Here is a 20,344-nt window from a genome sequence, read left to right as displayed (position 1 = left end):
TGCCTCTCTGAAATAACTGCTTGAGATGGGTGGGAAAGCAGTAAGGCTCTCTTGATCAGTAAGGCTCTCTTGGATCCTATGTAAATACTTCCTTATTATCCTTATTTAAAGGAGACATATGCCTTTCCTACAGGCATATGTCTGTCTGTAGTTCTAAGGTTCATAAAAGAAACCACAGTTTGTTTCATAAAGAATAGCTTGATTCTTTTGGATATTTGCTGAATTGGCACAGTCACTAGGTTTTCCTAAAGAAAGTATCTTGTCTGAGTGTAAAACATATACCCTCCTGTTAATTTTTCTCTCCTGTTTTCACTGTAATGAAACTGTCACTCCAAATTTTCAGTTTATTGCTAGGTAGGGTATTTTTGGGCTATTTTATCCTACATAATTATTGAATGCCATAACATTCATAAATGTAGTCAGTCCCTGACCCTGTTGAAGACTATACAAGCTTAAAATGTCCTCAAAAATTGTTTACTTAACTAGCACAGTAGCCCTGTTGGAATTTTGGACTGTGCCATAAATTCAGTAGACTACACACACTCTTGCTTCCTCCTGGAGTTATAAATGACTTCTAGGTTTTCATGTTACACTGACTGTACCTCTCCTCGTTCAGCCTGTGTGCCCAGCCTTACTGCTCAGAGTTGGGAAGGGTCACGAGCCCCAAAGCTGAATGACAAGACCTGGCTCATATCCACATTGCTCAGGGTTATATCCATCTGCAGCACAGTGGCCTCAGATTTCCTCTGCACTCTGGTGGCCCTTGGGGCCTGGCACAGGCTGGGTTTTTGCATTTCCAAGTTCCTGATGGTGAGTGCTGTGCTGCTGTTCACCAAGGCAGCACCTTCTGTTTCATGAACTCTAGTGTGTGTATGTCAGACCCCACGATGTAGCACTCAAAACATCTGAGGGCTCTTGAGGATTCAAAGCCTGATGAAGTATGGAAAAATGTTGGATGGAAGGGAGCACTAGAGATCAGCTAGCCCAGCCATCTGCTCAGAGTGGGTCTAACTTCAGAGTTGCATCACTACAGAAGGTCTTGTTTGGCCAAACTGTGAACATGCAAGGAGATTTCACAGGGTTTTGTGGATGTTCCAGTGTGTTCCAATGTGGTCCAGTGCTTCATCACCCTCATGGTGCAAACATTATTACTGGAGTCCTATCTCAAGTGGAGTGTTCCCCAAATCCATACTGCTCTCTTGGGAACGTTGTCATGAACTGTCATTGGTATAATACCCCTGCACATGGTCATGAAGAGGATGAGTTAAAATCCTGCAAAGCAGAGCCAGGGGGCAAGCTAGCAATTAGGCAGCCTGGACAATTACACGTCTGGTGTTGAAGCTCACTTCCTGGCCTGAAGTATTATAAATGTTTGAGTAGCTGCACATAATTTCCTAAAAGATGCAGAACCTAGAACTGTTTTTCTACCCTGTAAGGTCTATCAAGGAATCCGTAAGCCGGGGATTTGGGAATGGATGCCTCAGAAGCTTTGTCCCTTTCTTCTGCCTGGATAAATTATGCATGGTCAGGAGAGGTTCCTTTAGGAAGCCTGGCCAGGCTGACAGTGGGGAGCCCTCCAGAAAGCCCAGTGGATGAGGCTGCCAGGGGAAGAGCTGAGCCTAAAGCCTTTGTGCCACTGGTGGTGGCACGTCCTGTGTGCAGTCCCAATCACCTGCAGGGACAGCTCTGGAGCCAGCGCTGTCCTGCCGCTGCTGCGACCACCAGGGACAGCACAGGGAGTGCCACTTCTACAGCGCTGGGTGAGACTGACCAGAGCCGAAGAACTGGACCTGGTCTATATGAAGGCAATTTTCCATGCCTCCCCGTCAGCTGAAGTGCAGAAATATTCTCCAGTGAGTCAAGTAAACTCCAACGTTCCTCTCTGCACCAGCACCAACACTTCCATTACTTAGCCTGGCAGGTGCAGATAATAAATTGTTTGATAATCCCAGCTGCAGGCACACCATTAAAAGTACAGAAAAAAAAATTTTTTGTGGAATTAAATCAATTAAATCCAAATAAATAACCATTAATTAAAAAAAATAAAAGAGAGGATTAATTCTTTCAGTTAGGGTCTTAAATGGGTGTTGCTGGTCTAAAAGAAGAAGTTGGCTATGTTTCCTTATTTTTCCTGCAAAGAGGGTAAGGGCTGTGGGGCTGTCAGTATATTTTGGGTGTGGCAGAAATCCTGTGACTGTCAATGGGTTGTTTGAGATTGAGAACTGGAGAAATTTTTAATTACACTTCTTCAGAGACATGGCCCAGTGGCCTCATTTTGACCAAAGCATCTGAACTGGCAGGAAAGATGGCTAATTCCAGTGAGTAGAATCTGAGGCTTCCTGCTGGGAATTTCACCACAGGACTCATCCTCAAGCCACCAAACCTGTAAAACTACAATTTGCAAATCTGTCCTGCCTTGAGGGTTGCTGGTCTATCTTTTAGTCCATGTTCCCAGCTGTGTTTTAGAGCTTAATTGTTTAATTATACTATCCACAGTGCCTGGAAAAAAAAGTTTCTCACCACAGCAGCTACAATATTTAGAGACTCATTTTCTAGAACACTGGATCTCAGTAAGAAGGCCCTTATGCTTACAGATTAAATTTATAGTTGCTCTGAACTACAAAGTATAAAATCCTAGAATATTACAGGTTGGAAGGGACCTTAAAGATGTAGTCTTTAATGGGCAACACTTCCCACTAGGCCAGAATGCTCACAACTCCATCCAACCCAGCCTCAAAACCTGCCTGAGATGGGGCACCCACAGCCTCTCTGGGCAGCCTGTGCCAGTGCTTCACTGCCATCACAGTGAATAATTCCTTCCTCGTATTTATCCTAACTAAACTGCCCCTCTTAATTGTACAAATTACCCCTTGTCCTATCACTACAATTCCAGACAAAGTCCCTCTCCTGCTTCCCTGTAGGTCCCTCAGATGCTGGAAGGTTGCTGTGAGGTTTTTGTGGAACCTTCTCTTCTCCAAGTTGCACAGCCCCAAATTCCACACCCTGTCCTCGAAGGGGAGATGCTCCAGCCCCCCTGGAAACTTCGTGTCTCTCTTCTGGACCTGCTCCAACAGCTCCACGTCCTTCTTATGGTAAGGGCGCCAGAACTGTTACTTAGCCTTAGGTAAAATCTTTTAACGTATATGTATATGTATATGTATATGTATATGTATATGTATATGTATATGTATATGTATATGTATATGTATATGTATACACACACGTATATATACATATATATCCACACATATAGAGTATATTATTTAGGTGATAAACATATTATCATCATATATATCTTTATACATTTCTGAGGTGAGTTTATTGTATTTTTAGGTGAGAAAATGCCACCACTAGGTTCCCCACACACACACATGTATATACACATATATATACACACACACATATATACATATATATCCACGTATATAGAGTGCATTATTTAGGTGATAAACATGTTATCATAATATATATTTTTATATATTACCGAGGTGAGTTTATTGTATTTTTAGGTGAGAAAATGCCACCACTAGGTTCCCCACAGTTTTCCATGACAGATTTTCTATCCCCGACCCCGCCCGGTGCGCATGCGCAGGCCCGGCCAGGTCCCCGCCTCCCCCCGGCCGTTGGTATGGGGGCGGGAGGCGGCGCGCGCCGCGCGGCTGAGCGGGAACTTGCGTAACGCGCGGCGGCCGCGTCGCTGCTGCGCTTCCTTCCTCCTTCCCTCCGCCTTCCCCTCCGCAGGCGCCGGGCCAGGGCCGCCGGCCGGCCGGGAAGGCGCGTTCTGCCGCCACAGAGGCCGGGCGCGGTCCCCGCCGCCGCGACGGCGCCATGATGAGGCGGACGAAGCCCGAGGTGGAGCGCTACGTCGCCTCCTTGCAGGCCGCGGCGCCGTCGCCCAGAGAGGTGAGCGCGGCCTCGCGGTGCCCGCCCTGGCCGGGCCCGGGGGGCGCTGCGGCCGCTCCGTGGCTGCCCCCGGGCCGGGGCCGGCTGCGCTCGCTGCCCCCGCGCCGCCGGGCTGCGGGCGGCTGCTCTCTGCGGTCTCCCCGCGCCTCGCTTTAGGGGCTCGGTCTGCTTGGCCCCCCCTCGTCCTTGGCGGTAAGAGGAAAAGGGATCCCGAGGAAAAGGGATCCCTCTCTCGAGGGATGTCTTTCTGGAGATACTCAAACCCCTCCTGGACGCGCCTGTATCCCGTGCCCTAGGTGGCTGAGGCATGGCAGGGGGTTGGACTAGATGATTTCCAGAGGTCTCTTCCGTTCCTGACTGTTCTGATGCTCTGTGGGTTAAGGTGTCTTTGCGAGTGTTTCTGAGCGCGTAATTAGTCAGGGTCTCGGTAAGTCGGGTGAGGTAGGGGGAGCTGAGGGAGGGCCAAGGTGTTCGGCATACTGGAGGTGCTTTCCCTAACTGGGAACAGTGGTTTACTGGGGCTGTGCACCTGTAATTTACAGCTGGCAAGCCCTAGTGTAGTTCTTAAAGAGTCCATCTGTTCTCTGACTACAGACTTTTCTGGTTTTGTAAGAGTTAAGTTCCTCTGTTTCCCGAGTTTCGTTTCTCAGAAAGATTCACCAGTTTCGTTTTCTCAGAAGAATCTAAACAAGGAACACTTGAAGCACTGTGTTTTTTTAATGTATTGTGTCATTAGTATTCTTGTCTTTATAGTAGTAGGAGAGGAGGAACTGGGATAAAATAATCTTTCTGTTCCCATTTTTCATTGTATCTGGAGAAGGATCTCAGTGAGCAGTCTGATGTAATTCATGGGAGCTATTTAATCCTGAAAGATCTTGTTCTACTGCTCTTGAATTGACTTTTTCTTTTTTAGTTAGAATATTCAGCACTATGTTGTGTAGTGTGAATACATCCATGTTCGCTGTTATGCACTGGGGCCTTTGTGCGGGCCTTGTGTGTGTACATCATCATTATTTGTATCTCTTTCCCAACAGCAACAAAGTTGTTCTGCGGTTTAATTGCTTTGGGTGCCGTTTAGAACAGCCAATGTCAAGGGCTTTACTCTCAAAATCATAGGTGCTCTTTAATTGCTTTGGTGTTTCTACTGAACTCAGCAACAAAATAAATCCTCTCCTGTTGTGCATATTTACTTGTTTAGGGTTTTTCTTTTTTTTTTCTTTTTTTTTTTAATAAGTAATGCTTACAACTAATTGTATAAGCACAGTCATTGGTGGAAAATGTTGCTGATTTTCCTGTTGTGTTGATTTTAGGAGGGGAGTGCTTATAAGGCTGCAAAGCATTTATATTGAGGTTTCCTTTCATCAGTGTTTGAAAGAAGATGTGAAATGCAGCTCCTCTCTGACATGCTTCAGTGTTTCCATTTACAGCAGGCTTCAAAAATACAGTGTGGAAACTTGAGGTGACCTAGGAGGCCTGCTTTCATTTTTAAGTGCTCCTTAAAATTTTTCATGAATAGCAGTGGTGAGAGAGGGATGGAGACTTATAATTCAAGTGAATTCAAAATATACACACTTGTTTGCAATCATAGATGTAACTAGCTCTAGTATTTCTTTGTTCAAAAGCAAAATTGTTTTTCAGCTGCTATTGAGAACACATACTTCAATTTTGTCTGGCTTCTACCTTTTTGCTTGTAGCTCTGTCAGTTCTGTAACTCACTCCTTTCACTTTTCCTCCCGACCATGCTTCTGCCACCTTGGCTTCTTTGTTACTGCCTTGTAACAGGAAGATTGTTTCACCTCTTGCTTCTAGGGTGTGTATGTTAAAGTTGTTTAGTCAGAAATCAACTACTGCGTGAGTGCATTTCTTACCCAAACAAGAATGACTTAAGCAAAAGTTGCTTTTTCCTCAAGTATACTTAAACAGTAGTGTCTGATGACAGTACACTACAGTAGGGCTAAATGGCAAATCTCTCTTGATTTGTGGAATATCTTTTTTCCTTGCTACATTGCACAGCAATAAATGAAATGTAGATGACACTAATCTTCCACTCTTTTTAATGAGTGATATGTGAAGTACCATGTATATGAAGGCTTGTTGTTTTCTTCTCTTGTAATCCCTATCTTCCTTGTAACCTTTCTATAGCAAAAAATTTTACTCTTTTAATTCTTAAACCTACATCTTTCAGAAACAAACCCTTATATATGATGGGTGGATTTGAGCTGATAATGAATTATCAAATTCAGTCACTTGAGTATTAGGCATTGCTGGAAAGAAAGGTCACTTATTAGGGAATTACTGTTGAAGAACCAAATGTCTAAAATGTGTTTGTCATGGTTTTTCTCCTTCAGAAATCGATGAAAGGATTCCTCTTTGCTAAGCTGTATTTTGAAATTAAAGAATATGAACTTGCTAAAAGGTAAGCATTGATGGACATTTGTGGTTTTTTTTTTTGTTTTCTAAATGTACAAGAAAAGCTTTGTTTTTATGAAGTAGACCAAAGAAACCAAGATAAATATCATGCTGCTTTAAGCTAGCAGTCAGTGTGGACAATGAGTGCTATTTAAGTCTTTGTTAAACAATAATTTATTAGAAGATAAGCTATATAGTACTGAAAAAACTTACCTGGCTGAATTGGCTGTTTTTTTGCTCATTGTATTAAGTAGTTCTTACCATTTCTACAAATTCCTGCTTTGTTATTTTAACAGAGATACTGGTTGGTGAGTAAGTAGCATGTGTACAGGTATAAGCAGTATTGCTGCTTACTTAAAGGTCCTCACAAAGTGTCCGGTACAAAACATGTCTATACTTCTGTGGTGTGGCCAAAGCATGTAGAACACAATATGTCTGTGTGTCCTGTATGGCAGATACAGCTGCCGTTAGAGCTTGGGTGGGAGGGGGAGTGTTACTGAAAAATACTGGTCGAGTAACAGACTTTTTTCCCCTTCATAGATACATATCTACATACCTCAATGTACAAGAGAGAGATCCCAAAGCACACAGATTTCTTGGACAAATTTATGAAGCTGAGGATAACATAGAAAAAGCTTTTGGGTGTTACAAGGTAAGTGCTACATTCAGCTACAACCCCTAATGTTCTACTTTATTCCTTTATAAAAGGATTTCTAAAACCCTTCTGTGGCTGAACATTCTCAAAGCCATAGAAGAAAACATGCTTCTGGGAAAACTGTGTCATAAACGTTTGACAATGGAAAGCACGTGAACGACTGCAGACAGGATTCTTCACTTCATACCGCTTGCTTCTGTAGTATATTTTGAAGTTGCTTCATTGGTTTTTCTTCTGGACTTGATCTTTGTGCTACCTTGCTGTTAAATTTTCCCCAAGTCATGCATAGCCTCTTGTACTACTGTCTTAGAATCCTGTAATGCAAACTGTGATAACAACTGGAGTTTAGTTGCTAGAAGACTGTGGGTTTACTGTGTTTTTTGTTTGGTTGGTTTTGAAGAGGGCACGTGCAGAGGGGAGGGACAAATCTAATTTTGATCAGGCAGGTGTATTAATGTCAGATTTCCAGTTGGGTTGTCTTTGTTCTGGTTTCAGAGAGAAAGATGTGCTCAGAAGTCTGGCCAATACAACTCTATGTATGAAGTGCTATCACACTTCTTAAACTGGGTCTTAATTTTTTTCAAGTTTTTAGCTGCAGACAGGATTCTTCATACCGCTTGCTTCTGTAGTATATTTTGAAGTTGCTTCATTGGTTTTTCTTCTGGACTTGATCTTTGTGCTACCTTGCTGTTAAATTTTCCCCAAGTCATGCATAGCCTCTTGTACTACTGTCTTAGAATCCTGTAATGCAAACTGTGATAACAACTGGAGTTTAGTTGCTAGAAGACTGTGGGTTTACTGTGTTTTTTGTTTGGTTGGTTTTGAAGAGGGCACGTGCAGAGGGGAGGGACAAATCTAATTTTGATCAGGCAGGTGTATTAATGTCAGATTTCCAGTTGGGTTGTCTTTGTTCTGGTTTCAGAGAGAAAGATGTGCTCAGAAGTCTGGCCAATACAACTCTATGTATGAAGTGCTATCACACTTCTTAAACTGTGTCTTAATTTTTTTCAAGTTTTTACACCTGGCTAGACTGGAGGTCATTATAGTCCTGCTGTCTGTGTATAGCAGTAGCTAGTGATAGATCCAGAGGAAATGGTTTGCATTATTTCTCTTATGCTTTTCTGAAATTTAGCAGTTCTATTTGGATGCTGTAAACTAGTGGTAGCATGTAGAAAGGCTTTTCTTATATGCTCTGTATTTATAGATTTAACTGATTTGAATAGCTGGGTATGTTTGTGGGGGTGTAACTCTTACCTGTTGCCTGTTGTACATGGATCATAAGTTAATGTTCCTTTTTTTTTTTTTTTTAATCCTGTGACTGCATGGGGAAAAATAGCGTTCTGTGGAGTTGAACCCAACACAGAAAGATCTTGTACTGAAGATTGCAGAGTTACTATGCAATAATGACATTACTGATGGAAGGGCAAAATACTGGGTTGACAGAGCTGCTAAGCTCTTTCCTGGGAGCCCTGCTATTTACAGGTTGAAGGTAAGTTCAAAATTACCTGTTCAAAGGCTTGAACAAACTTTCAGCACCTGTCTGGAGTGCCTTTTGCATGTCACCTCAAGGAAAACTTTCGCTAAATTATTTTAGTATCTTTAATATTAAAACTATTAGATGTTACTCTCCTTCTAGTCTGACATTTTTGTCCAGTTTTAAAGGAAGCCGCAGCTGCATGCTTTCATACCCATTCTAATGTTTCAAGTTTAATCCTCTTCCAAAATGCTGAGAAATTATTTATCACAGTCAAGAAGTTAAAGACTAGGTGGGTGTCACTTGTCCTTTCCACTGTGGTAGGAAGGTAGCCAATCTGTGAACTCAGACTTTCTTACTTTACATTGCTTTTTTTGTTTTTACATCTGTATTATGGTCATTTCTGCATGGTTTGAGCAATGCTGTCATTCTCAAATACCATGTAAGTACTTCGTGCCATGCAATGTCACTTTTACACAGGTATGTTAATTTTGTGTAGCTTTTTAATTTTGTGTAATTTTGGGCAGCAGCTATATTGAAGTCTCAAGGTGTCTGGGTTTTTTTAAAGCAAGGTATGGTCTGTTGTCACTGAACCAAATGTTTTGAGAAGTATTTCTCTCTCGGTAAGAGGCAAATTCTTCTGAGGACTTTTCTTTTGTCATAGTCATGTACATTTTTAAATATTTGAGTATTTAATCAAACTTTCTGTAATACCTGAAAGCTATTAGCAGTACTCTAGCTAGAGCGATATAGTCTCTGTAGTGAAGGAAAGAATGATACCCAGTACTGTAGTTGCTCAGAAGACTCATGTGGGAAATGAAATATTGATATGTTGCCTTCTTGTTTCAACAGGAGCAGTTGCTGGATTGTAAAGGTGAAGATGGGTGGAATCAGCTTTTTGACTTGATTCAAGCAGAACTTTATGCAAGACCAGATGACGTCTACATAAACATCAGACTAGTTGCGCTCTATCGTTCAAATAACAGATTAAGGGATGCTGTGCTCCACTGTCAGGAGGCAGAGAAGAGAATACCTTTGCAGTCAAGCTTGGAATGGTGTTCCTGTGTTGTAGAGACATTTGAGGTGTTTAATCATATTTTGATCCTGTGGTAGTCTTCCGTATCTTTTTACCTGGTCTGTTTCTCTTAGTGTCCTTATTCTGACAGCTATTTCTCAAGGGATTTAACTCCTTCAAATGCAAGTCTACTGAAACCAGTGGAACTACAAAATACTTCTTGTGTGGTTTTTTTTTTTTAATTGGAATTTTCTTTGCTAGAAGACTGTGGGTTTACTGTGTTTTTTGTTTGTTTGGTTTTGAAGAGGGCATGTGCAGAGGGGAGGGACAAATCTAATTTTGATCAGGCAAGTGTATTAATGTCAGATTTCCAGTTGGGTTGTCTTTGTTCTGGTTTCAGAGAGAAAGATGTGCTCAGAAGTCTGGCCAATACAACTCTATGTATGAAGTGCTATCACACTTCTTAAACTGTGTCTTAATTTTTTTCAAGTTTTTACACCTGGCTAGACTGGAGGTCATTATAGTCCTGCTGTCTGTGTATAGCAGTAGCTAGTGATAGATCCAGAGGAAATGGTTTGCATTATTTCTCTTATGCTTTTCTGAAATTTAGCAGTTCTATTTGGATGCTGTAAACTAGTGGTAGCATGTAGAAAGGCTTTTCTTATATGCTCTGTATTTATAGATTTAACTGATTTGAATAGCTGGGTATGTTTGTGGGGGTGTAACTCTTACCTGTTGCCTGTTGTACATAGATCATAAGTTAATGTTCCTTTTTTTTTTTTTTTTAATCCTGTGACTGCATGGGGAAAAATAGCGTTCTGTGGAGTTGAACCCAACACAGAAAGATCTTGTACTGAAGATTGCAGAGTTACTATGCAATAATGACATTACTGATGGAAGGGCAAAATACTGGGTTGACAGAGCTGCTAAGCTCTTTCCTGGGAGCCCTGCTATTTACAGGTTGAAGGTAAGTTCAAAATTACCTCTGTTCAAAGGCTTGAGCAAACTTTCAACACCTGTCTGGAGTGCCTTTTGCATGTCACCTCAAGGAAAACTTTCGCTAAATTATTTTAGTATCTTTAATATTAAAACTATTAGATGTTACTCTCCTTCTAGTCTGACATTTTTGTCCAGTTTTAAAGGAAGCCGCAGCTGCATGCTTTCATACCCATTCTAATGTTTCAAGTTTAATCCTCTTCCAAAATGCTGAGAAATTATTTATCACAGTCAAGAAGTTAAAGACTAGGTGGGTGTCACTTGTCCTTTCCACTGTGGTAGGAAGGTAGCCAATCTGTGAACTCAGACTTTCTTACTTTACATTGCTTTTTTTGTTTTTACATCTGTATTATGGTCATTTCTGCATGGTTTGAGCAATGCTGTCATTCTCAAATACCATGTAAGTACTTCGTGCCATGCAATGTCACTTTTACACAGGTATGTTAATTTTGTGTAGCTTTTTAATTTTTGTAATTTTGGGCAGCAGCTATATTGAAGTCTCAAGGTGTCTGGGTTTTTTTAAAGCAAGGTATGGTCTGTTGTCACTGAACCAAATGTTTTGAGAAGTATTTCTCTCTCGGTAAGAGGCAAATTCTTCTGATGACTTTTCTTTTGTCATAGTCATGTACATTTTTAAATATTTGAGTATTTAATCAAACTTTCTGTAATACCTGAAAGCTATTAGCAGTACTCTAGCTAGAGCGATATAGTCTCTGTAGTGAAGGAAAGAATGATACCCAGTACTGTAGTTGCTCAGAAGACTCATGTGGGAAATGAAATATTGATATGTTGCCTTCTTGTTTCAACAGGAGCAGTTGCTGGATTGTAAAGGTGAAGATGGGTGGAATCAGCTTTTTGACTTGATTCAAGCAGAACTTTATGCAAGACCAGATGACGTCTACATAAACATCAGACTAGTTGCGCTCTATCGTTCAAATAACAGATTAAGGGATGCTGTGCTCCACTGTCAGGAGGCAGAGAAGAGAATACCTTTGCAGTCAAGCTTGGAATGGTGTTCCTGTGTTGTAGAGACATTTGAGGTGTTTAATCATATTTTGATCCTGTGGTAGTCTTCCATATCTTTTTACCTGGTCTGTTTCTCTTAGTGTCCTTATTCTGACAGCTATTTCTCAAGGGATTTAACTCCTTCAAATGCAAGTCTACTGAAACCAGTGGAACTACAAAATACTTCTTGTGTGGTTTTTTTTTTTTAATTGGAATTTTCTCCCTAAAATTAAACTTTGTAGAGCTATTGAGTTTCTAACTTCAAAAGCTGAGTTAGACACAGCAGTTCCATTAGGGATAAAATTGCTCAAGCAAGTAGTTCCCTGGAACTTTGCTGCTGAAGAATGTGTTAAGTTCTCACCTGTGAGACTGGATTATGCAATAAATGCTACTAGTGTGTTTTGGAGAAGTACTGCCCTTGTCTTCATGGAAGGATGACTGTTCCTTATCCTGTGATGAACTTTCTTCTTTAGGAATATCTGGAATCTTTACAAGACTTGGAGTATGATAAAAATAACTGGAGAACTATCAAGAAAGATCATCTGCTGGCCTATTCCAGCTTTGTCAAACTGACACTTTCTTCTAGAGATGTTCAGGAATGCAGAGAGGCACTTGAAAGGTACTGTTTAAACTTTTCTGTAGTAAGAAAAAGCCCTCTAAGAATTGTTTGTGGTCACATAACATCTGCCAAGCTTCTGTTTCACAGCTTATCTTGTTTTTGGGTGGGAGAGGAGATTCTCTGTACTGACCACCAAGAGTGTTTCTTACTGGGTGTGAACCCCAAGCTATCTTTTTACAGATGTTTGAATGGTCAGCATGCAGCTATGGAGAGCACTTATTTATATTTGGGGTCTTTGTACCTTCTTTTCCTGTGGTTAGAAAAGTTGTTCTGTACTTCAGCAATTGACTAATCCAGATTTCCCAGACAATTGGAAAATTGGAAAGTAACAAAAGTCAAACTGAAAAGCCAAAACTCCCTCTTGTGTGTCAACTTTGTTCCAGACAATTGGAAAATTGGAAAATAACAAAACAGCAAAAGTCAAACTGAAAAGCCAAAACTCCCTCTTGTGTGTCAACTTTGTCCTAGTCATTCTGTTATTAAATAACAAAGCGCATTGGACTAATTAAGAACTTTGTGTAATAATGGGGAGGGAGGAAACCACCTGAAGCAAGAGTAACCTCCTTCAGAGAAAACTGGTGGTGTTACAGCTAGCTTAAAGGCTTACCATCTGCAGTGCACCTAGACTAGTAAAAATAGTGTTTGTAGTCAATAATTTAATTAAGATCTGTGTTTCTTTCTTGCCATTATCTTTCCTTTGTTACTGGTTTTTACTAACTTACTGTTGTTCCTCAGTACTATAATGGCTGTTGTGTTGTGTTCTGTAAAAATATTTTTGAGTCTGTTAATCTTGCATGAGTATTTGAAGCAGTACAGAATGGATGAGCAATATTTAATATCCAAGTATGTTTTATTTTATTTTTCTCCTCTAACATTGACCTCGAGCAATATTTAATATCCAAGTATGTTTTGTTTTATTTTATTTTTCTCCTCTAACATTGACTATGTTGGGTTTGCTGCTTTTGATTTATTAGAGTGCTTTGTGGTGTTCACATCTGAAGCATTTCCAGATCATGGCAATGCTAATAGCTGTTATAGTCTTCCAGTAATTGAAAAATTGTTTTAACTGTTTTCTGGAAGCCCTCTCCTGTGTGGGGCTTATATAGTAATCTAAAGGCACTAGAATTTCTGTAGTACCTTGTTTTTTTGAAGAGCCTGTTAAACAGTGTTTTGGATCTTTCTGATAATGAAGAGAAAGGGCAGAATCAATAATACCTCCTGTATGTCTCTAAATCTGCAGTAGTGAACAAGTTTATCCACGTGGTGCAGGACAGTAGTTTTAAAAGTAGCTGTGCAAAAATGTGATAAAAAAGACTGAGTATCTAGGTAATATTTACTGAACCTGAGAGCTTTGGGAGTTTGAGGTGATTATACTTTCTAGTAACTTGGGTTTAAGCAATCAAAACAGTACTTACCATTGACTCATGAAGTTACTTAATTCACAATTAAATAGCACAAACTAAAAACAGTGCTATAGCTTTACCAGGACTCTGTTTAGAATTAGTCTTCTCTGCATTTTAGCTTTGATCGTGCACTTCAGTCAGTAAAACCATATGTGAGTGCGGCTGACGAGTTGTCTCGTACCTATGTGGAAATGAAAGGACAGCTGTACATGCATGCTGGAGCTTTGCTGCTGAAAATGGCCCAAGACAATGAGACACAGTGGAGAGCTATGTGTGAACTGGCAGCATTGTGTTATCTCCTGAGTTTTCAGGTAAATGATTTTTCAGTCTAAGCCTTCAGTTGATGCTTTTCTTGCAACTTCCTAGCTGTACATGTGTTAAATTCCTGTATTCCTGAGATGAACTAGTGTTTGTGTATCTAAAGGAGAACTCTGTCCTTGCTCACCAAACCCTCCTCTGTCACAATTGTTTAAGAGTTTCAAATGACACAAAAAGTATACCTTCAATTGTTCCCCTTGCCAGAGTAACCTGATTCTTAAGTATTAGTGCATTTATTTCCTGCAGTGTATTTCCTTTTTCGTAATACAAGTACACATGTTGAGTGTTAAATTCTTAAAATTTTTTAAATTTAATTTTTTTTTAAATCAAGGTTCTTTGCCTTGACTGTCCTTTCTATGCAAAATTTAATTTTTTTTTTTTAAATCAAGGTTCTTTGCCTTGACTGTCCTTTCTATGCCATTGCTTGCATTGGAGGTATTACTCTTGTATACATTTAATGTTACTTTCAATAGGTATACTTGCACATCTGTGTACTTTAGGTGGGTTCTCTGCTCTCTTTGCCCATCCCACACAGAACCACAACCCAATATATGTACCTTCAGAGTGAATAATGCCTGTTTTCTTATAGCTTTCTAATGCTAAAAATAAGCTTATTTCCTAAATGCTAAGGTTCATTTAAATGTCCTGCTGTTACTGTGAAAAGCCTGTAACAATTTTCTCCTTACTTCACCAGGTTCCTAAACCAAAGTCAAAACTCATAAAGGGGGATCAAACTGGACAAGATATGCTAGAAATGTTGGCCTGTGATCGAAAAAGCCAGTCTGGTAATAAAAAAATAGCTGCATAGTTCCATTTTAGTGCTGCAGATTTACTGTAAAGTCTAAGATTTGTTAAAGAACACATTTGTGTATCTTGTAACATTATCAGTCCAATATGTAGTAAAGCCTTATAGGTTCTGACTACATATGTAAAACAAAACAGTAGTTTGGTTTTGACACCTAAAGTTATTTTTCTCCTCTTAAGCTGCTGGTAGAGTGTGTTCTCCTTGTTTCAATAGTGATTGGGTTTTTTCCTCCTTTTTGACTTTCTAGCATGCTAAGGTAGAATTTAGCTTTTATTGTCTGTTAAATCTACTGGAAATGGCTTCTGCCTGCTGATGCTATTTTGCAAGTATTGTTAGCCTCAAGAGGGAAAGAAAATACTAGTTCATTTCCCTGATGTTTTCATCCTTTCACTTTTTCATGAGCTTTGTTCTTTTTCCTGCCAAGTATAGACAGTGTTACAGTCTACAAAATTCTTAGAGGGCCTAGATTAAAACAGATGAAGCTGCCAGACACCAGCTTCATTTACTTCAGAATGGATTTCATTACTGCAGACTTCTGCTTGCATTACAGCTATAAGGTCACTTGCAATGCCCTTAGAATAATCATGGTTAGGAGGGCTTTGTTTTCCTAAAGAACTGCATTTACAAATTCTTTGGGGTTGTTGTCACTAAAAGCTTGGAAAGCCTATGTGCTGAAACACTGACCTAATTACAGGGAGAACATACCTCAACAGTCTGTAAGTTTCATAAGAGGAAATCCTGATTCTCATCCAGCCTTCAGTAGCAAAGCAGTCCAGCAGAGCAAATACTGCTTTCCTTGTGTTTACTGCTTTATTTATGTGAAGTGATATTTTTGTTTTCTAGGTCATATGCTGCTGAATTTAAGTCATGGCAAACAAGACTTCTTTAAAGAGATTGTGGAATCATTTGCAAACAAGAGCGGCTCATTTGCATTGTTTGATAGTCTGTTTGAGAGTGGAGCTTCTAGAGAGAGGTCTTTTATTGGCACAGATGATATTGGAAATGTCAGCACACAAGCACCAGTGCAAATAGAACTTCACAAGTATGATATTGGTAAGAAGTGTTACTTTCTGAAACGCAACACAGCTTTGCATACCACAATCTCTTCTGCAAATACTTGTGAAACAGGTACTGGTACACAAATACTTGTACTGCAGCAAACGACAAATACCTGGAATAGTTGTCCAAAGTTGTCTTAATGTTATAGGAAAGACTTATACTTTATTGCAATGTAAAGAAGTGCTTCTTCAGTAATTCCTTAAGGATTTTTGGAGAAGTAAATAGGTTTGCTAAAATTAGTTACCTATTGGACTGAATAAGGTGAGAATGGAGATGGTGAGAGTCATCCCCTCAGAAGCTTAAGCAGTTGATGGCTTTGAGCACTTAGATGAACTTGGCATGTTGTCTACTGAAGTTTGTAACCCTTTGTAAGTGAAACCTGGAATCTTGATGCTCATTGGTCTTAAAGTATCTTTGGCCCCTTTGACAGAGTGCAACATGAAACCGAGCTTTGATCAGATAGTAGTTCTGAGGGCTTGCAGGAAGCTGACATTTGCATCCATCCCTGTTTTTTGTGCAGGTGCCATTCGGTTGCACAGTGGCAGTCTCCAGCACCTCGTGTGGCTTGGCTTGCAGTGGAACTCTATGTCAGTCTTGCCCCCCATGCGCAAATGGTTAAAACAGCTTTTTCACTTGCCTCAAGAAACATCAAGACTTGAGACAGATGCTCCTGAATCTATTTGCCTATTAGACCTTGAAGTAAGTGAACTTTCAAGTTCTTTAAGGTACCGTACAAATTAAATTTTTTTGTAATTAATAACTTTAATTTATTTTTTAAAAACAGGTATTCCTAATTGGAGTGATATTCACTAGCAACTTACAACTGCAAGAGAAGTTTAATTCTCAGTACAGTGCACATCAGCCTCAATTCTTACCATTGCCAATATGCAAACAACTCTACACTGAGAAGCAAAGATCCTGGTGGGATGCTGTTCGTACTCTTCTTCAGAGAAAATCAGTGTAAGGCTTTTTCAGTTTGGAAATGTTTGATCAAGCCTTTAGGGAGTGTCTGCTACAGCAGTTTGGATTGGCCCTATAGATTCTTGTAAAATTATTTTCTTTTACTTAGTTTTTACATTGAATCTTTTGTAGTAGGGACTTGATATGCTTGAAAGACTTCTGTAAAGGGAATTTTAATTTCTAACAATGTATTTCTTACCTAGAGGCAAATTAGGACTAAAGCTGCAGGCTGTATTCATCAAGTGAATGGTATGTGAACAGATGAAAACCACAAAATACTAATCAAGGAATGTTTCTTCTGATATTCAGACCAGGAACAGCAGCAAAGCTGAGGCTTATTGTACAGCATGGCATAAGTACTCTGCGAACACTGGACAAGCATGGCCTTCAACCTGCCTTAATCATACACTGGGCAAAAAGCTTGCAGAAAACAGTAAGCTGAGATTATTTTTAAACACGTGAAAGCAAAAGTTTTTTTTTTATTCTATCAATTATGAACAGGCTGAGGGGAGGGGGGATGGGATGAATGTGTATTATTAAGAACAGCTCATTATTTTATCAGGCCAACTTATTGTTCTAGTCACTCTGAAATACTCTTGTCTTAAACTGTATTGTTTTTTTCTACATGTATGTTACTTAACATACTACTCTGTTTAATGTCAGAGAAGGACTTTGGAACTCTTAAAGAAAATAGGAAAAGGCTATGTAGGAATAGCATTTTGACTTGAATTTGTTGAAATAACATCTGCATCTGTTCCCTTTTCTTCACCAGGGAATTAACCTTAACTCCTTCTATGACCAGAAGGAATATATTGGACGAAGTGTCTATTACTGGAAGAAAGTTCTGCCTATGCTGGAAACTATCAAAAAGAAGAGGAGTATTTCTGAACCTACTGATCCTCTCTTCAAACACTTCCATAGTGTAGACATTCAGGTACAAATCAATTGAGTCAAGGCTGAAGAGAAGGGTCTGTGTCAGAAATATACACATAGTTTTGGGATTTTTGTCTACATTGTATTGTTCTATGTTGTTACTAGTGTGAAACCCTTAAAGGTGAGATTTGGTAATAGTGTTTCATAAAGGGGGAGAATTCTCTCCTTGTAGCTTTGCTCTTACGTTTGAGGTGGTATTTATAATTTGAAGGCACTGAACGCCCTCAGTACCAACTTTCTTGAAAAATAATTCTTCCTGTGTTACAGAAAAAAAGGTTGTTGTTCCATTGTTAAGTATAAGTTTTCCTTCACTCTGTTTGTAGGCCTTTCAGGTTACAGGATATGAAGAAGAGGCACAGATAGCATTTGCTATGTTGGATGCAGTTGATGGCAAAACTGATGATGCTTTAATAGCATTTGAAGCTATTGAGAATGTGGTGTCGTACTGGAATCTTGCCATGGTGAGTTTGTAAATTGCATTACCCAGAAGTGATTCTCTTTATTCAGTTTCCTTCTGATTGATACTATTCACTCTGCATCCTGTTCTTCAGATTTTCCAAAGAAAAGCAGAAGAGATAGAAAATGATGTCATGCTGCCAGAAGAACAGGAGGAGCGTAAAACTTACCTTCTTAAAGCCAAGTATTATCTAATGAAAATTATTGCAGAAAGCTCCTCAGATATGTCAGTTACTGAGAAAGTAAGTAATTCTTGCTTTAAAAACTTCTTCCAAGAAATGCAGTAGCTTGGGTTACTGTTTGAAAAATTAAATCCTTTGCATTCAAGGTATTTTTTTTTTATAGTTCAGGCTTTCAGGCAAGTTAAATCCTGCATAACTTCTGGTGACCTACCAGATCGTGTAGTGTCCTGGCTACCTGTGGATGAAAGCTTTAATTAAACAAATAGCTTTTGCCACTGTCTTTTAGTTTGATAGTTTGAAAAAATAAAATAGCTTGTGTGAGTTGTTTACTTATGTGAATCCAAGCAAGTTAAGAGCTTTGCTGAAAAAACCCCAGTGCTTACATAATGAAAAGACTTGTGAATTGCTCAGACAGAATTCTAAATGTGGTGTGTCTTGTTCTGAGGGAGAACTGCAGTCATGACTCATGTTTGAAAAAACTTTCTAGTTGCCAGTGTCTCTTGAAACTGTGAGAGAAGTGTTAGATACAGTGATCCAGGAACTTGGTGAGAACTGTGAAGAGGGAAGTCTTGCCTTCAGAAACGGTCTGTCCCGAACCGTAGATTCAGCAATGAAACATTCCACTCCGTCACCAACCAAGTTCTCTTTTTCCCCAACTAAGACCTACAAGGTATGTTAGCCAGTTATTATTTCAGGGAATTGTTATCTTGTAAGAAAAATTCAAATAAATCAATTAACTTTTTTTTTCCTAGTTCTCTCCAAAAACTCCCCCTCAGTGGGCAGAAGACCATAAATCTATACTTCAAATGATTTGTCAGCAAGTGGAGGCTTTAAAGGTAAAAATTCTGTCACCATATTCAGTAATGAACTGTTGGCCTTTTAGTTATGGTAAGGATCTAGTGATAAGAGCATAGGCTAACTTACAGTTCCAAGAATTAATTTCTATAAATAGCTGCTTAAAATGAGTACCAGAGTAAATCCTTTCACTTAAATGCTCCTCTTTGGAACTTGGACAGGAGTGCTGAGGCAGCCCATCTAAGGGACTCCTTCTGTATGTAGAAGGAGTTCTTCTTTTATCAGATTGGTTCTCCACTTGGTTCTGGGTTTTTTACTGGCTTGTTCTGGCTTTAGAATGTACTTTGTACTCCATGGGCATGTCTTGCATGATCTGGCAGGTACTTCTTAGTTGTTTTGTTTGTTTGTTTTTTTTTATTACCCCCAAAACTTTGGATAGAACATGCTTTTGATTAGCAAAAGGGTGGCAATTGTGCCTTATATTTTCTTTGACAAATACCTGTACAATTGATGCTTACACTCTTGCTTGGCACCCTGTCTCGACAGAATGAAATGCAAGAAATGAAACTTAATAATTCCAACACAAATGCATCTCATCGGTGGCCTGCTGAAAACTATGGAACTGATGCAATACCAGATAGTTATCAGAGAGCACAAAATCTTCATGAAGCCCCCTTAACAGGCAAGTTGCTGCAGAATTTTTATCTAAATGCTCAATTAAATCAAATAAGACTTTTGAAAATAATGCTGGAATGTTTTAACGATACACAGTTAAAAACTGATTGCTGGGAAGAGTATGTAGAAAACAACAAGAAGAAAGGATAAGTGTTAACAGTTTTCCTGGTGTTCCTTTTTAGTTGCTACCACTGGCCCATCTGTGTTCTACAGCCAGTCACCTGCCTATAACTCTCAGTATCTTCTGGGAACTGCTGCAACCAATGTAACACCAGCAAAGGTGAGAATATATTTATTTCCTTAAATTGCTTTCAGTGATCTGAAAATGACTGACTGGTTTTGATTCTGTACATAGCTGGATGTAATTGCAGTTCCTTACACAGAATTTGGTCAACTTAAACTACTGGGGATAAAATTATAATTTGTCTCCCTGCTTAATCTCTGGGATGAGGAGTTTGGGTGCAAAAGCTAGAAAAACGTGTGTGCATTTATCCTACAGATATGTATGATAGCACTTAACTATTCCCCCCCCTTTAATTGTGTGGCAAAAGAAAACGGCTTCAAAGCTTTTTTTCATTAAAAACCCACTCATATTGTTCCCTTTTTTAATGTTTGTTCTCAAATGCCCATAAAGTTTTAAACTAAGGTAAAACTGGTTTAGGTTAAAGTTGAAAGCATGCCT

General features: G+C 39.5%; 1 protein-coding gene across 4 annotated transcripts in view; it reads left to right on the top strand.

The window, feature by feature from the left end:
- Positions 1-3,629: 3,629 nt before the first annotated feature.
- Positions 3,630-20,344, top strand: part of LOC120504542 (E3 SUMO-protein ligase RanBP2-like) — a 36,415-nt gene continuing 19,700 nt past the window's right edge. For 2 of the 4 annotated variants that reach the window (XM_039714109.1, XM_039714108.1), the window contains exons 1-16: positions 10,275-10,423; positions 11,262-11,492; positions 11,931-12,076; positions 13,598-13,790; positions 14,492-14,582; positions 15,446-15,655; positions 16,182-16,360; positions 16,446-16,621; positions 16,931-17,054; positions 17,394-17,555; positions 17,878-18,015; positions 18,106-18,252; positions 18,680-18,862; positions 18,945-19,028; positions 19,534-19,669; positions 19,845-19,942. In XM_039714109.1, the coding sequence (XP_039570043.1) occupies positions 13,671-13,790; positions 14,492-14,582; positions 15,446-15,655; positions 16,182-16,360; positions 16,446-16,621; positions 16,931-17,054; positions 17,394-17,555; positions 17,878-18,015; positions 18,106-18,252; positions 18,680-18,862; positions 18,945-19,028; positions 19,534-19,669; positions 19,845-19,942 (1,848 nt within the window). In that variant the 5' untranslated portion in view covers positions 10,275-10,423; positions 11,262-11,492; positions 11,931-12,076; positions 13,598-13,670. Of the gene's footprint in view, positions 3,904-6,251; positions 6,320-6,852; positions 6,965-8,303; positions 8,457-9,293; positions 9,525-10,274; positions 10,424-11,261; positions 11,493-11,930; positions 12,077-13,597; positions 13,791-14,491; positions 14,583-15,445; positions 15,656-16,181; positions 16,361-16,445; positions 16,622-16,930; positions 17,055-17,393; positions 17,556-17,877; positions 18,016-18,105; positions 18,253-18,679; positions 18,863-18,944; positions 19,029-19,533; positions 19,670-19,844; positions 19,943-20,344 lie in introns of those variants that run through there. The other 2 variants (XM_039714111.1, XM_039714112.1) reach the window with 2 other exon arrangements.

This window comes from Passer montanus, unplaced genomic scaffold (assembly GCF_014805655.1).
Source record: "Passer montanus isolate IOZ18808 unplaced genomic scaffold, ASM1480565v1 scaffold3, whole genome shotgun sequence".
In the NCBI taxonomy this organism is placed as follows: Eukaryota; Metazoa; Chordata; class Aves; order Passeriformes; family Passeridae; genus Passer; species Passer montanus.
The sequence above is the reverse complement of the archived record's forward strand: the minus strand, read 5'-3'. Positions and strand labels throughout refer to the sequence as shown.